The following is an 18,322-nucleotide window of genomic DNA, read 5'->3' on the forward strand; positions in this document are numbered from 1 at the left end:
ACAATACAATACACATATTACACATTTATGCACAATACACAAACATTACATATACATTAAAAAATACATATATTACACATATACAGGTGCTTCTCAGAAAATTAGAATATCATCAAAAATATCATACAGCACACTGTGAACAGCCAGCTTCTTTAGCAATGACCTTTTGTGGCTTACCCTCCTTGTGGAGTGTGTCATTGACGGCCTTCTGGACATCTGTCAGGTCTGCAGTCTTCCCCATGATTGTGGAGCTACTGAAACAGAATAAGGGACCTTTTTAAACACTTAGGAAGCCTTTGCAGGTGTTATTTGTTAATTATTCTAATTTACTGAGATAATGAATTTTGGGTTTTTTATTGGCTGTAAGCCATAATCATCAACAATAACAGAAGTAAACACTTGAATTAGATCACTCTGTTTGTAATGACGCTATATAATATATGAGATTAACTTTTTGTATTGAAGAACTTAAAGGGACTTTGTCACCTGAATATGGAGGGAACAATCTTTAGCCATAGGGGCGGGGTTTTCGGGTGTTTGATTCACCCTTTCCTTACCCGCTGGCTGTATGCTGGCTGCAATATTGGATTGAAGTTCATTCTCTGTCCTCCGTAGTACACGCCTGCGCAGGGCAAGATTGCCTTGTGCAGGTACAGTATGTACTACGGAGGACAGAGAATGAACTTCAATCCAATATTGCAGCCAGCATGCAGCCAGCGGGTAAGGAAAGGGTGAATCAAAAACCTGAAAACCCCGCCCCTATGGCTGAAGATTGTTCAGGTGATAGAGTCCCTTTAAATAAATTAACTTTTTGATATTTTAATTATGTAGGAAACACCTGTACATGCACAATACACAACCATTATAGATTTATGCACAATGCAAACATTGCATATATACACATTAAACACACACATATACATGCTCATACACATACAGGTGCATCTCACAAAATTAGGACATCATCAAAAAGTTAATTTTTTATATATACAGTACATATATTACGCCCACAGTACAAATGCACACATATATACACCACTCACAAAATGTTAGGGATATTTGCTTTTCTGGTGAAATTTATGGAGCACGTGAAGAGTTCACGCTACAGTGATATTTTATCATGACAGTAGGGCATTTAAATGGAAGCTGCGATGGTGATTTCCTCATCTAAAACAATTTATTGAAACAAAAGCCAACAACAGTGGTGGTTATACCCCCGAAAAATGTCAATGTCTCAATAACTTGTCCTGTGGACTTCAGCATCGATTACAGCTGACAACGACGCCTCCTGCTATATACACAATTATATACACAATACACATTAGAGACGCTCACCTCCCCCCTCTAGCGCTATATACACACTAGATGGTAGCCTGATTCTAACGCATCGGGTATTCTAGAATATGTATGCGTAGTGTATAGCACAGCCCACGTAATATATATTGCACAGCCCACGCAGTACATTGCGCAGCCCACGCAGTACATTGCCCAGCCACGTAGTATATAGCACAGCCCACGTAGTGTATTGCCCAGCCCACGTAGTATATTGCACGGCCCACGTAGTATATTGCACGGCCCACGTAGTATATTGCCCAACCACGTAGTATATTGCACAGCCCACGTAGTATATTGCCCAGCCCACGTAGTACATTGCCCAGCCCACGTAGTACATTGCGCAGCCCACGTAGTACATTGCGCAGCCCACGTAGTACATTGCGCAGCCCGCGTAGTACATTGCGCAGCCCGCATAGTACATTGCGCAGCCCACGTTGTATATTGCCCAGCCCACATTGTATATTGCCCAGCCCACGTTGTATATTAAACAGCCCACGTTGTATATTGAACAGCCCACGTAGTATATAGCACAGCCCACGTAGTATATTGCACAGCCCACGTAGTATATTGCACAGCCCACGTAGTATATTGCGCAGCCCACGTTGTATATTGCCCAGCCCACATTGTATATTGCCCAGCCCACGTTGTATATTGAACAGCCCACGTTGTATATTGAACAGCCCACGTAGTATATTGCACAGCCCACGTAGTATATTGCACAGCCCACGTAGTATATTGCGCAGCCCACGTTGTATATTGCGCAGCCCACGTAGTATATAGCACAGCCCACGCAGTATATTGCCCAGCCCACGTAGTATATTGCCCAGCCCACGTAGTATATTGCCCAGCCCACGTAGTATATAGCACAGCCCATGTAGTATATTGCCCAGCGCACGCAGTCTATAGCAATGTGGGCACCATATCCCTGTAAAAAAAAAAAAAAAGAATTAAAATAAAAAAATAGTTATATACTCACCCTCTGTTGGCCCCCGGATCGAAGCGGTTACCGACGCTTCTCGCGCGCTCCGGTCTGAAGAGTGCATTGCGGTCTCGCGAGATGATGACGAAGCGGTCTCGCGAGGCCGCACGTCATCATCTCGCGAGACTGCAATGCATGGAGCGGTCACCGGGGCGTCGCGAGGAGCAGGAAAGGCCTATTCCTGAAGCGGGGGGCCACTGGAGGGTGAGTATATAACTATTTTTTATTTTTTAAATTATTTTTAACATTAGATCTTTTTACTATTCATGCTGCATAGGCAGTATGAATAGTAAAAAGGTGGTCACGCAGGGTTAATAGCAGCGTTAACCGAGTGCGTTACACCGCGGTCAACGCTGCCATTAACCCTGTGTGAGCGCTGACCGGAGGGGAGTATGCGGGCGCCGGGCACTGACTGCAGGGAGGAAGGAGCGGCCATTTTGTTCCGGACTGTGCCTGTCGCTGATTGGTCGTGGTTGTTTTGCCGTGACCAATCAGTGACTTGGATTTCCATGACAGACAGAGGCCGCGACCAATGAATATCCGTGACAGGGAGACAGAAAGACAGACAGACAGACAGACGGAAGTGACCCTTAGACAATTATATAGTAGATACACATTAGACACGCTCACCTCTCCCTCTAGCGCTATATACACACTTATATACACATACACATTAGACACGCTCCCCTCGCCCCTCTAGTGCTATATACACACTTATATAAACATACACATTAGACACGCTCACCTCTCCCCTCTAGCGCTATATACACACTTATATACACATACACATTAGACACGCTCACCTCTCCCCTCTAGCGCTATATACACACTTATATACACATACACATTAGACACGCTCCCCTCTAGCGCTATATACACACTTATATACACATACACATTAGACACGCTCACCTCTCCCCTCTAGCGCTATATACACACTTATATACACAATACACATTAGACACGCTCACCTCTCCCCTCTAGTGCTATATACACACTTATATACACAATACATATTAGACACGGTCACCTCTCCCCTCTAGCGCTATATACACACTTATATTCACAATACACATTAGACACGCTCACCTCTCCCCTCTAGTGCTATATACACACTTATATTCACATACACATTAGACACGCTCACCTCTCCCCTCTAGCGCTATATACACACTTATATTCACATACACATTAGACACGCTCACCTCTCCCTCTAGAGCTATATACACACTTATATACACATACACATTAGACACGCTCACCTCTCCCCCTCTAGCGCTATATACACACTTATATACACATACACATTAGACACGCTCACCTCTCCCCCTCTAGCGCTATATACACACTTATATACACATACACATTAGACACGCTCACCTCTCCCCTCTAGCGCTATATACACACTTATATACACAATACACATTAGACACGCTCACCTCCCCCTCTAGCGCTATATACACACTTATATACACATACACATTAGACACGCTCACCTCTCCCCCTCTAGCGCAATATACACACATATATACACATACACATTAGACACGCTCACCTCTCCCCTCTAGCGCTATATACACACTTATATACACAATACACATTAGACACGCTCACCTCCCCCTCTAGCGCTATATACACACTTATATACACATACACATTAGACACGCTCACCTCTCCCCCTCTAGCGCTATATACACACTTATATACACATACACATTAGACACGCTCACCTCTCCCCTCTAGCGCTATATACACACTTATATTCACATACACATTAGACACGCTCACCTCTCCCTCTAGCGCTATATACACACTTATATACACATACACATTAGACACGCTCACCTCTCCCCCTTTAGCGCTATATACACACTTATATACACACACACATTAGACACGCTCACCTCTCCCCCTCTAGCGCAATATACACACTTATATACACATACACATTAGACACGCTCACCTCTCCCCTCTAGGGCTATATACACACTTATATACACATACACATTAGACACGCTCACCTCTCCCCCTCTAGCGCAATATACACACTTATATACACATACATATTAGACACTCTCACCTCTCCCCCTCTAGCGCAATATACACACTTATATACACATACATATTAGACACGCTCACCTCTCCCCCTCTAGCGCTATATACACACTTACATACACATACATATTAGACACGCTCACCTCTCCCTCTAGCGCTATATACACACTTATATACACATACACATTAGACACGCTCACCTCTCCCCTCTAGCGCTATATACACACTTATATACACATACACATTAGACACGCTCACCTCCCCCTCTAGCGCTATATACACACTTATATACACAATACACATACACATTAGACACGCTCACCTCTCCCCTCTAGCGCTATATACACACTTATATACACATACACATTAGACACGCTCCCCTCCCCCCTCTAGTGCTATATACACACTTATATACACATACACATTAGACACGCTCACCTCTCCCCTCTAGCGCTATATACACACTTATATACACATACACATTAGACACGCTCACCTCCCCCTCTAGCGCTATATACACACTTATATACACATACACATTAGACACGCTCACCTCTCCCTCTAGCGCTATATACACACTTATATACACATACACATTAGACACGCTCCCCTCCCCCTCTAGTGCTATATACACACTTATATACACATACACATTAGACACGCTCACCTCTCCCTCTAGCGCTATATACACACTTATATACACATACACATTAGACACGCTCCCCTCCCCCCTCTAGTGCTATATACACACTGATATACACATACACATTAGACACGCTCACCTCTCCCTCTAGCGCTATATACACACTTATATACACATACACATTAGACACGCTCCCCTCCCCCCTCTAGTGCTATATACACACTTATATACACATACACATTAGACACGCTCACCTCTCCCCTCTAGTGCTATATACACACTTATATACACAATACACATTAGACACGCTCACCTCCCCCTCTAGCGCTATATACACAATTATATACACATACACATTAGACACGCTCACCTCTCCCCCTCTAGCGCAATATACACACTTATATACACATACACATTAGACACGCTCACCTCTCCCCTCTAGCGCTATATACACACTTATATTCACATACACATTAGACACGCTCACCTCTCCCTCTAGCGCTATATACACACTTATATACACATACACATTAGACACGCTCACCTCCCCCTCTAGCGCTATATACACACTTATATACACATACACATTAGACACGCTCACCTCCCCCTCTAGCGCTATATACACACTTATATACACATACACATTAGACACGCTCACCTCCCCCTCTAGCGCTATATACACACTTATATACACATACACATTAGACACGCTCACCTCCCCCTCTAGCGCTATATACACACTTATATACACATACACATTAGACACGCTCACCTCCCCCTCTAGCGCTATATACACACTTATATACACATACACATTAGACACGCTCACCTCCCCCTCTAGCGCTATATACACACTTATATACACAATACACATACACATTAGACACGCTCACCTCTCCCCTCTAGCGCTATATACACACTTATATACACATACACATTAGACACGCTCACCTCCCCCTCTAGCGCTATATACACACTTATATACACATACACATTAGACACGCTCACCTCCCCCTCTAGCGCTATATACACACTTATATACACATACACATTAGACACGCTCACCTCTCCCCTCTAGGGCTATATACACACTTATATACACAATACACATTAGACATGCTCACCTCCCCCTCTAGCGCTATATACACACTTATATACACAATACACATACACATTAGACACACTCACCTCTCCCCTCTAGCGCTATATACACACTTATATACACATACACATTAGACACGCTCACCTCCCCCTCTAGCGCTATATACACACTTATATACACAATACACATACACATTAGACACACTCACCTCTCCCCTCTAGCGCAATATACACACTTATATACACATTAGACACGCTCACCTCTCCCCTCTAGCGCTATATACACACTTATATACACATACACATTAGACACGCTCACCTCCCCCTCTAGCGCTATATACACACTTATATACACATTAGACACGCTCACCTCTCCCCTCTAGCGCTATATACACACTTATATACACATACACATTAGACACGCTCACCTCCCCCTCTAGCGCTATATACACACTTATATACACATACACATTAGACACGCTCACCTCCCCCTCTAGCGCTATATACACACTTATATACACATACACATTAGACACGCTCACCTCCCCCTCTAGCGCTATATACACACTTATATACACATACACATTAGACATGCTCACCTCTCCCCTCTAGCGCTATATACACACTTATATACACATACACATTAGACACGCTCACCTCTCCCCTCTAGCGCTATATACACACTTATATACACATACACATTAGACACGCTCACCTCCCCCTCTAGCGCTATATACACACTTATATACACATACACATTAGACATGCTCACCTCTCCCCTCTAGCGCTATATACACACTTATATACACATACACATTAGACACGCTCACCTCCCCCTCTAGCGCTATATACACACTTATATACACATACACATTAGACACGCTTACCTCCCCCCTCTAGCGCTATATACACACTTATATACACATACACATTAGACACGCTCCCCTCCCCCCTCTAGTGCTATATACACACTTATATACACATACACATTAGACACGCTCACCTCCCCCTCTAGCGCCGTCACATACCAGCATGTAACACACAGCACACTTCTGTATTAGAAGAGCTTAGTACATAACAACTAAGAATACTTACAGCTTCTTCTAAATCTATTATTAACATTTTGATAATACAACAATACAAGAAGATTTGGGTTTTTTATTTTGGCTATATCAGTATAAACCTCAGCCCTGATTATAATATGTAATAGTAATTATTAGAATTATTGTAATCTGTCGCTAGCGAGGTCTGAGCGGTCGGCCTTTTTGATGCAGAGCTCTAGATTCCCTATAGGTAAAGTCATGCTAGAGGCATTCTGTCACCAGGTTTTGCTACTCCATTGAGGGTTGCCAGAAATTCCTGAAAAGTTTGTAAAAATAGATGACTTTTTTCCCTTGTATAAAAATCTTTATACATGTGTAATTGTTGTGACTCTTATAACCTTATTATGACTGTAATTATCACCAGTGTGCAGTGTACAGTAATTACAGCTAATGTCTTCATATCAGAGTTATGGTCTGTAGACAATTATCACTCATAATCTTAATTACTTATTATGGTTTTCCAATATGAACATCAAACATTTTTTTCTGTCTCTGATTATTTGATATGCTGTCCAGAAAACAAAATCAAATTCGCTACCCTGAACCAATAAGAATGCAGCATGATGTAGGGGCAGAGACCCTGATTCCAGTGATGTCACTTACTGGGCTGCTTGCTGTAGTTTTGTTAAAATCATTGTTTTATCTGCTGCAAATCTAGCAGTGCTCTAAATGCTGAGCCCTGTATAACCGCCCACACCACTGATTGGCAGATATCTGTGTACACTGTGCATAGGCAGAGCAGAAGGCTGCGAGTCAGTGGTGTGGGGAGGGGTTATACAGAACACATGAATATGGAGGACTACATGGCAGCAGGTTTACTAGTGATAATCTCCTGCTGATAAAAGTGATTTTATCAAAGCTACATCAAGAAGCTCAGTAAGTGACACATTGCTGGAATCAGGGTCTCTGTCCCTACCTTATGCTGCTGTCGATTAGCTGCTAAAAACCTGGTGACAGTTTCCCTTTATATGATAACATTGTGTCTGCATGTGGCCACCACTAGAGGGAGCTAGTAATAGTCAGAATTCGCCCCAAAGCAAGATTTGTTACTGATCCACAGGACAGAATATGAGTGTATGATTGCTGGAGGTTCAACGAAATGGGACCCCAGCTAATCCTGGAAGCAGACGTCCCTTGTGTGAATGTGGCAGTGGTGCTCGTGCACTCCCATTCTCCATTCCTTTCTATGTGACTGTCTATTATATCCATTCCGTCAGTCTTATAGAAGTGATATGAGCGGTGGTCACACATCACACAGGAGACTTCGGGACCTCCGTTCTTGGGATTAGTGTGGCCCCCGTTTCTCATCTAGGTGATTAATGTTTATTCTTATTCTATCCCAGCAGCCTGCGTCCAGACCTTTAATGATGGTGACGAAGCCTTAATATGGAGGCAGTCATCTGCTTCACGTGTGCCCTGAGCACATGTGAGGATTCGGTTTCTCGTGACCCTACTTCTACCACTAAAGGGATTTTAAGTGTGAAAACTAACATAACATTTTGGCTGTATCCGCCGAGCGTGGATCATTGTCCTGACCTCAGCGTGGAGCCAGGACTGTGACTATGGATGATTGTATGTGCTGCGTGCTCCGTTATTAGCCCCAGGGGTCAGTGTGCGTCCAGATCGCCCCTGATCGCATTGTATCTAATATATAAGACCTTAATTAAAAATCCAGGGATGAGTGATGAGATAGGTACAAGCGTGAGAAAATCCCCCTTTCCAGCCATATTTATGAAGCCCCCGCGTATTGCATTCCATATGCTCCACAGCGAACAGCGGCTGTAGCTTCCCCATCCACGTCTGCAGCCATGATGCAGAAATATTCCAGTGTTATTGGAGATCGCAGGCCTGGCCGTGTCACTGACAGATTTTTGAATGTCACCTCCATCTACAAAAGCCTTTCAAATCTCCATAGTCCAAAAAGTCTAAAGGAAAAATGAGAAGAACAGCGAAAAAAAAAGCAATACCATTAAATTGCTGGGAAGGATTGTGTCCCATGGTAAAGTTAATATTCGCTCATTCACTCCAAAGAAATGAAGTGTTTCAGTGCCGAGCTCAACGAGATCGTGTTTCACGAGGTCTATTGGTTTTTAAACAACAAACGCTATAAAGACAGAAGTAAAAATACACATATATGTCATGTATTGGCCGGGTGCAGACCCCGCAGCGTGAGTCAGCGGGCGGGTGACGGAGCAGTCGGGGACATGGACGGAGCATTAATCACTGCGACGTGACGGCAAGTGCTTCTAGGGTGCTGTGTAGGGCGCAGCGGATGCTGGGGGTTGTAGTCATCTTAGAATTATTGCATCCGGGAAAAAACTAATTTGGGATTTGCTGGCTGGGAATCCACGATGTATTACCGTATTCCCGATGTGGGTGACATTAATACACTATGGAAATAATCCGCAACAGAAACTCGCCTTCCGTGGGGATTCGGTGTCGGTTCTATCGATTCATGCTGCAAATTTTCAACACTGATCTCAACTTTTGCAACTAAACATTGATATCCGTGACAAATCTGTATGTAACCCATGCCGAGGTTGCTGATTTGATGCAGATCCACTTTAAAATGTGCATCAATTTTCCTTTACACTTAGATCTCCTCCTCGCATGTCCTTATCTATCTAAATAGGCTCAAAATTCATTCCTGAATGCCTGATATGCGTGGTCTCCGATGCTGCTACATGAGGCAGCTTTACCTCTGCAACCTATCACAGGAGGAGGAGTACTGACCTGGCCTGATCCGGTGATCGTGCTTGTAAGGTCTGCAGCAAAGAGCTTGGAAGCACGGCATCCTTGCCTATGAGATATCCTGCGTCTGCGGCAATGATCAGTAAACTGTAACATTATAAATCACTCAGATAATCATTACAGGACTAGGTGGCTCAGCATTTGAGCTGTGCTAGATCTGCAGCATAGAAAACAGTGATTTTCTCAAAAAGACAGCATGCAGACCAGCAAGTGACACATCCCTGGATTCAGGGTCTATGTCCCTACATCATGTAAATCTTAATTACATAGCAAAAAAAACTTCTGAAAAAATGTCTTTAAGAAAATGAATCCACACATAATTTTGAAAGACAAGATGATAAAAGTGGAGATTCACGTCAAGGAGTCTGAAGCTCATAACATTTTTTTTTTTTGCTGTTTCAGGTGCAATTGCTGGCATTGTGGATCAGCCTATGCAGAACTTTCAGAGAACATCCGAGGCCCAGGCCTCCGCAGGACACAAGGCCAAAGGGGTCATCTCTGGTGTCGGGAAAGGAATCGTTGGCGTGTTCACAAAACCAATCGGAGGAGCGGCAGAACTAGTGTCGCAGACAGGATATGGTAAGTGGCACGGACCACCGCGGCCATCGGCATGTTCCATGGAACCCATAGAAGTCTATACGAAACCGCTGCAGGTCGCTGACTCAACCTGGAGCAGAGCGGCCTCCTGCCTGGGAAACACGTCCTGAATTTCCCCTCTGGGTATCGGCATTTCTTTTTATCTCACAATCGATACCATTTTTTAATTGAAGTAAATTACAAGTAAGTTTTATTTTTGAAATAGGACATTTATGGTAATGAGAAAACTTATTTAAAGTGGTACACGCACCCGTTTTGTTAGTGGTAAATGTGCCTTATATTTGCGGAATTTCTCTATAGCCAGGAATGAGGTGAGGAAAAGTCACCGATAAAAAAAAATAAAATAAATAAACTTGCATTTGTTTTTGTGATTCCTCAGCTGAAACTCTATAAAAACGAATTTAAGCTGTACATGACTTAGCAATAAAGTTTTATCAAAGCTAAATGACAGGAAATATTGAAAATAAAGCAGCTTTATTTAAAACATGACATACCAAGCAAAGACAAATCCCGCACCACAAAAAAAAGCGATAAAAAGCATGCAACATGTAAAACAGCAAAAAACCTCAACCTAATTTTGCAGAAATACAGCAGAAAATCTGCTCCATCAAGAAGGCAACCAAAACTCATCGTAGGAACGTCGCCTTACTGTCCACCGTGGCTTCATCAGATCTGTATAGACGGCTCCATAGTAGTTGATGCAGCCTGTGATTTCTCTTCCCAGTCGATGAATTTGGCTTAGGCTTCATTCAGACACTCGTTTTTCTAGTTTTCCGATGTTTTTATAGATAAATCATGTCCCCATTATAGTCTACGCTGCTGTTCACACAACCCATTGTAATGGGTAGGATAATGTTTTTATTTTAATTTTTTTTGCATAAAATAAAATCACCAATGAACCTGGTGGTAAAAATTGACTCACTGACAAAACTGTGATGAAAATTAATAAAAATTTTTGCATACAGCAAAAATTACTGTTCACCGAAAGAGGCCTTAGACCAGGCGGGACCTTTTCCACTTTTCGAACACTTAAACTGGGACATCATTTGCAGCAGAATTGGGCAAGTACCTGTCCAGGGACGGCCACAGAAGAGGCCCCTGTGCAAGGGCAGTGTATGGATGGACCCTTTGCGGTCTAATAGCCGTGCTCTGGGGGCAGTGACCCCTTTCCCCCGAGATCCAATGATACATCCGCCCCTGCGTCTGTCAATCACCGTAATGTGTGAGTGAGGCCAAGCATAGCGGTGAGAGATAGACCTGATATTCCGCCAGTGATAATGGCATTAGTGCGCAGAGAATTCTGGAAACAATTACATTCCAAGCTCTGCTCATTCTAATGTATGTGAAACCCATGAGCAAATGTTACTTTTTTCCCCCCATTTAAATCTTTATGAACTGGGATGTATATTTTGCAGTGGAAAAACCGGGCCGTGTTCACTCCCATCTCAGCCCAACATGTTCTCCATGTCTGGCGTTCCAGGGAATTCATCCCCCGTAAAACCATTTTATAGTATCGCTGACGGTTTTACAAACCACTAATTCTTGCAGTAATGACCATGCCTCATTTATTAGACCTTTACGAGCCATCACAGTGTGCACATGTTGTCTCCTCTTCTGTTCTCGCCGCCGGCCGGTGCTCGCTGGCACTCGCTGCCGCATCCTCGCAACCACAAGTCTCCGGAGGGCTCATAAACCTAGACGTATCAGTGTGTAACAGCTGGATTAAGTAACTTCTCGAGAAATACCATATCTAGGCAAACTGTTTGTTTTTTCAATTTTTACCATCCATGACACGTATGGAGAAGAATTTTCTTTTTAAGGGAGGACGGTAACTTCAGCCTCGAGTTCTTTTCTTTCTCCACGGAACTTGTAAACGATGTGTGCGATACCGGCTCTCAAGAGGATTAGGTTTCCACTAATTGCCTATACGAGATTGCTTTTCAAACATTCATTTTGTGGGGATTTCAGCTAATGCCAATTCATGAGGGTTAAGTGCACGGCCATTGCATTTTAATGCTCCATGTTACAGAAGTGGCTTCCAAAGAACGGACTTCATTGTAAAGTACCTGGAATGCTGAGCGGCGAGCAGTGGGTTAAACACGTGCAGTATATCGTTATACACCATATAATTGGGTGTAGCCCTTTAAGAGTCCCCTGAATGAACCAATATAACTATTGTGGGTTTTGTCTCTCAGGGGTAGTATGAATAGGAAGTGTTCCATCCAAGTGTCGTTGTCTCTTTCCCTCACCCAGGAATATTACATGGGGCCGGACTATCTCAGCTTCCGAAGCAGCGCTACCTGGCCAGTGATCTGCACACCCACAATGCCGCCAACAGCCACGTGAAATATGTATGGTAAGCTTACTCACAGCTATAATGGCTACTTTGGCCAAAACTTAAGGGGGTCCTAAACTAGCCTTAGGTAAGACTGTAAGGTAAGACCCTTTAAAGCGTAGGGTGACCCTATATTATATTAGGAAATCTGATGCTTAAAGGGAAAAAGTGACCTATTGTATAAATAATGACGTTATGTTACATTTATTTTTTTAAAATATTTTCCTTTTTTTTCATATCACAATCTGTGTTAAATAAAAAAGTATAAATCTTGCCAATTTTCACACTGGCCACTTCAGGATATTTTGGAGTCGCACTCCTGGTTATTTACAGAATACTTTTCATAAGTCTCATTATCATCACAGACAGTATTCAATGAAAGATAACCATCCTGATACACAGCTGATAACACAGGATCCACTGCAAAGTCCTGTAACAGCTCCCCATCCCTTGGCACATGCTCATTAGATGCTTCAGGACAAAATATTACCTGAGTCAGTCTATTGCTACTAATGTGCATGTGCAAAAGATGGAGAATTATTGAGTCTAGAAAATCCCCAGTGTGACAACAGCAATGTATATGTATGTATTACAGTATAGACCAAAAATTTGGACACACCTTCTCATTTAAAGATTTTTCTGTATTTTCGGGACTATGAAAATTGTACATTCACACTGAAGGCATCAAAACTATGAATTAACACATGTGAAATTATATACTTACCAAAAAAGTGTGAAACAACTGAAATTATGTCTTATATTCTAGGTTCTTCAAAGTAGCCACATTTTGTTTTGATGACTGCTTTGCACACTCTTGGCATTCTCTTGATGAGCTTCAAGAGGTAGTCACCAGGAATGGTTTTCACTTCACAGGTGTGCCCTGTCAGGTTTAATAAGTGGTATTTCTTGCCTTATAAATGGGGTTGGGACCATCAGTTATGTTGAGCAGAAGTCTGGTGGATACACAGCTGATAGTCCTACTGAATAGACTGTTAGAATTTGTATTATGGCAAGAAAAAAGCATCTAAGTAAAGAAAAACGAGCGGCCATCATTACTTTAAGAAATGAAGGTCAGTCAGTCCGAAAAATTGGGAAAACTTTGAAAGTATCCCCAAGTGCAGTGGCAAAGAACCATCAAGCGCTACAAAGAAACTGGCTCACATGAGGACCACCCCAGGAAAGAAAGACCAAGAGTCACCTCTGCTTCTGAGGATAAGTTTATCCGAGTCACCAGCCTCAGAAATCGCAGGTTAACAGCAGCTCAGATTAGAGACCAGGTCAAAGCCACACAGAGTTCTAGCAGCAGACACATCTCTACAACAACTGTTAAGAGGAGACTTTGTGCAGCAGTCCTTCATGGTAAAATAGCTGCTAGGAAACCTTCTAAGGACAGGCAACAAGCAGAAGAGACTTGTTTGGGCTCAAGAACACAAGGAATGGACATTAGACCAGTGGAAATCTGTGCTTTGGTCTGATGAGTCCAAATTTGAGATCTTTGGTTCCAACCACCATGTCTTTGTGTGATGCAGAAAAGGTGAACGGATGGACTCTACATGCCTGGTTCCCACCGTGAAGCATGGAGGAGGAGGTGTGATGGTGTGGGGGTGCTGTGCTGGTGACACTGTTGGGAATTTATTATACTGAACCAGCATGGCTACCACAGCATCTTGCAGCGGCATGCTATTCCATCTGGTTTGCGTTTAGTTGGACCATCATTTATTTTTAAACAGGACAATGCCCCCAAACACACCACCAGGCTGTGTAAGGGCTATTTGACCAAGAAGAAAAGTGATGGGGTGCTACGCCAGATGACCTGGCCTCCACAGTCACCAGACCTGAACCCAATCGAGATGGTTTGGGGTGAGCTGGACCGCAGAGTGAAGGCAAAAGGGCCAACAAGTGCTAAGCATCTCTGGGAACTCCTTCAAGATTGTTGGAAGAACATTCCTGGTGACTACCTCTTGAAGCTCATCAAGAGAATGCCAAGAGTGTGCAAAGCAGTCATCAAAGCAAAAGGTGGCTACTTTGAAGAACCTAGAATATAAGACATAATTTCAGTTGTTTCACACTTTAAGTATATAATTCCACATGTGTTAATTCATAGTTTTGATGCCTTCAGTGTGAATGTACAATTTTCATAGTCATGAAAATACAGAAAAATCTTTAAATGAGAAGGTGTGTCCAAACTTTTGGTCTGTGATATATATATATATATATATATATATATATATATACAGAAGTGCAATATACAAAACCTGATTTAACCTGAAGGTCAGTGACACATTCGTTGGTGAGCAGATATTATGGAATATTGACAAAGCTCGCCAGTGGGTTGTAAAAGTAGAAAAAAAAAATTCTCCATACAGGTGAAATTACATAAATGTCTCAAGCTTGACAAAGACTATAACTGTCGAAATGTTTCAGTTTTTTCATATGTATGGAGGACTAAGAGTCCATAGATGGCTTGTTTGGTGAAAGGTTTGCCGCTTTCTAAACATATCAAGGCAGCATGGCTAAAGTTTGCAAAGTTGCATCTGAACAAATCAAAAAACCCAATGTGATTTGGACAGAAGAAACAAAATTGGAGATGGTTGGCTAAAAAGACAAACACAGCATATCAGTACAGACACCTCACTGCAACCGTCCAGCATGGTGGTGGAGGGGTGATGATTTGGGCTTGATCTAAAGACACAGGACCTGGGCACCTTGCACTCATTGAGTGGAACGTGAACTCCTCTGTATACCAAAATATTCTACAGTCAAATTTGAAGCCATCTATCCAAAAGCTAAAGCTTGGCCAAAGGTGGGTCAAGCAACAGGACAATGATCCCAATCCCATCAGCAAATGTTCATCAGAATGGCTGAAGAAAGAATTGAGGTAATAAAATGGCCGAGTCGCAGTCCATACTAGAACACAATTGAAATTTTATGGTGGGAACTTACAGGGGTATTCCATCTCCAATATCCCATCCCAATGACAGTGGGTGTAATAATAATAATAATAGCAAATACCTCCAATTAGAAAGGTAGTATAGTTGCAGTAGCTCAGGTATCCATGGTTACGACCACTGACAGCTGTCACTTTGAGTGATTGTTACCATGGATACCTAAGCTTCTGTAATGCCCTGCCCATGGGCTAATCAGCATAGCTAATGAGAAGAACTATACTACATTTCTAGTTGGAGGAATTTTCTAATATTATTACACTTATTATATATTGGGATAGGATCTTGGAGATGGGAATGCCTCTTTAAGAGAATTAAATAAATGAATGCCCACAAACCTCAATATACTTAAGCAACGTTGTAAAGAAGAGTAGCCAAAATTCCTTCAGAACGATGTGAGCGACCGATAATCATACAGAAAATTATTACTTCAAGTGATTGCTGCTAAAGTTTCTACAAGCCACAGATTCATGGGTGTACTTAATTTAAATGCTTCTGCATTTTGGCCTAGTTTTTGTTAAATAATGACATGATGTAATTGATCCTGTGTTGTTCATCTTAACTTGAGACCTTCTGAGGACGAGGTTTTTTATTTTTAACCATAAAGTTGTTACGGGGTGTACTTTTTCTCATGTAAATTTTGTCTCTTCTCCAGGAAAATGCTGCAGTCGCTGGGAAGACCGGAGCTGCACATGGCTTTGGACGTAGTGATTGTCAGCGGCTCAGGCCAGGAGTACGCGGGCTGCTTGCTGCTCACGTCGGAGGTTCTCTTTGTGGTCAGTATCAGTGAGGACACCCAGCAACAAGCCTTCCCGGTCACCGAAATAGACTGCATGGAGGACCGCGGCTCCGAGAACTGTCTCCTCCTGCAACTCAAGCAGCAGCCGGTCTCCAGCGAGCTGGAAGTAAGTGTCCGTTACCCTCGGCTTTTGCCCCCTTGGGATTTTAATGAGCAGTGTAGAGGGAACGGTCTTGTCCTGGAGGTCGGACATATTGATACACGATAATTTGTGACTTGGAATAGTACACCTTTTTTTTCTTGGCGCAAGCATCAGGGTGCCCACCTAGTTGAGCTGCGCTGTACCAGTGTCTGTGATTCAGGCCGATCGTACTGACCTTAGGGACCGCTATCTCTGTGTCTTCTAGGTGATCAGACAATCATCATATTAAAATTGTGATGGAAAATCCATGAGTCTAAATAGTGCAGGAAGTGGCTTGTGTTACTCAAAGAGGAACAGACGTTTTCCTAACATTTTGTTTTTAATTAAATCCATGAAAATAAGAAACTTTGTAATATATATTATCAGAGACGACTGCTTTTTCTGCTCCTGGACTAATCAATCATTGTCATTTCTACAGACTTTCCCATCACGGAGACAGGAGATGACTCTCTTAGTTGTCATACATGTTCCCAGTATCTGGTCAATTCTGTGGATTTCCTGGGTTTTAACATCCAGGCCTATCCTTAGCTCAGGCTTTCGATCTACCAGTTGTGTGCAGGTGATTGGTGAGATTACTCATGCGCATCACCTACAGCTATGGATTTTCCCAGTACTAATGCTCGGCCCCCATTAAAGTAACAAAGGCTGACCTGCAGGAGGAACAGGGAATAGAGGAGACACTCTGCTGAGACTTAGTGGATGCAAAGGTCCTGGGGTCAGATCCCCTAAAAATATAACACTGATAGCTTTTCCAATTCTATAGGTCCTTCATAAAGATCCATTAAATGTAATTTTAATATAGAAATGAAAATGTTGATCTCTTCTTTTCTTCCAGTGTGATGGGACCAGGGAGCGGCTCTCTGAGCAGCAGTACAGCCGACTGGTGGACTACGTGGCAAAAAGTTCTCCTCACCTGATCCCTAGTCAGTCTACACTACACATCGCCACCCAAGTCGTAGCCGCTGAGCCCCCGCCGTCCAACATAAAGACTTACCAGTTCCTGGTGGAGGCCGCCTTTGCCCAAGTGTTCACTAGCAAATTCAAGATGGTGAAGAATAAGGCTCTGCAGAGAGGATTCTACTGAGTGGTCTCCATGTCATGGTGCTGAACAGTCAGAACTGAAGCCACTGCCAAAACCTTTATTAACACGAGACCCCATCAGATTAGAATCTGAAATCTGTAAACTCTGACAACTGTCATTGGAAATAATATCCGATGTGTTCAGTTCTTATATTTGAGAGGAAATGTATAAAATGCTCCGAGGGGGCATAAAGGGGCTGATAGGTTTCCTTTAAAGCTGCTATGTAAGTAATGGTGTCTGGCGTTGTGTGCGGTTCTGAGCCAGGACCAGCAATTTTATAGTCAGACATGAGACATTTATTCATTAGATTGCTAATAAATTCCTCCAAAAGAGGCCAAAACTCGAGATGGGCACTTAATTAGTGATGAGCGAGTATACTCATTGCCCGGGTTTTCCCTAGCACGCTCGGATGTCCTCCGAGTATTTGTTAGTGTTCGGAGATTTAGTTTTCATCGC

General features: G+C 42.8%; 1 protein-coding gene across 1 annotated transcript in view; it reads left to right on the top strand.

Moving 5' to 3' along the window:
• Positions 1-18,322, top strand: part of VPS13B (vacuolar protein sorting 13 homolog B) — a 1,386,889-nt gene extending 1,368,567 nt beyond the window's left edge. Inside the window, exons 59-62 of the mRNA XM_069731647.1 lie at positions 10,370-10,546; positions 12,818-12,920; positions 16,500-16,749; positions 17,621-18,322. Coding sequence (XP_069587748.1) covers positions 10,370-10,546; positions 12,818-12,920; positions 16,500-16,749; positions 17,621-17,869 — 779 coding nt within the window. The 3' untranslated portion in view covers positions 17,870-18,322. The remainder of the gene's footprint in view (positions 1-10,369; positions 10,547-12,817; positions 12,921-16,499; positions 16,750-17,620) is intronic.

This window comes from Ranitomeya imitator, chromosome 6, assembly GCF_032444005.1.
Source record: "Ranitomeya imitator isolate aRanImi1 chromosome 6, aRanImi1.pri, whole genome shotgun sequence".
Lineage (NCBI taxonomy): Eukaryota > Metazoa > Chordata > Amphibia > Anura > Dendrobatidae > Ranitomeya > Ranitomeya imitator.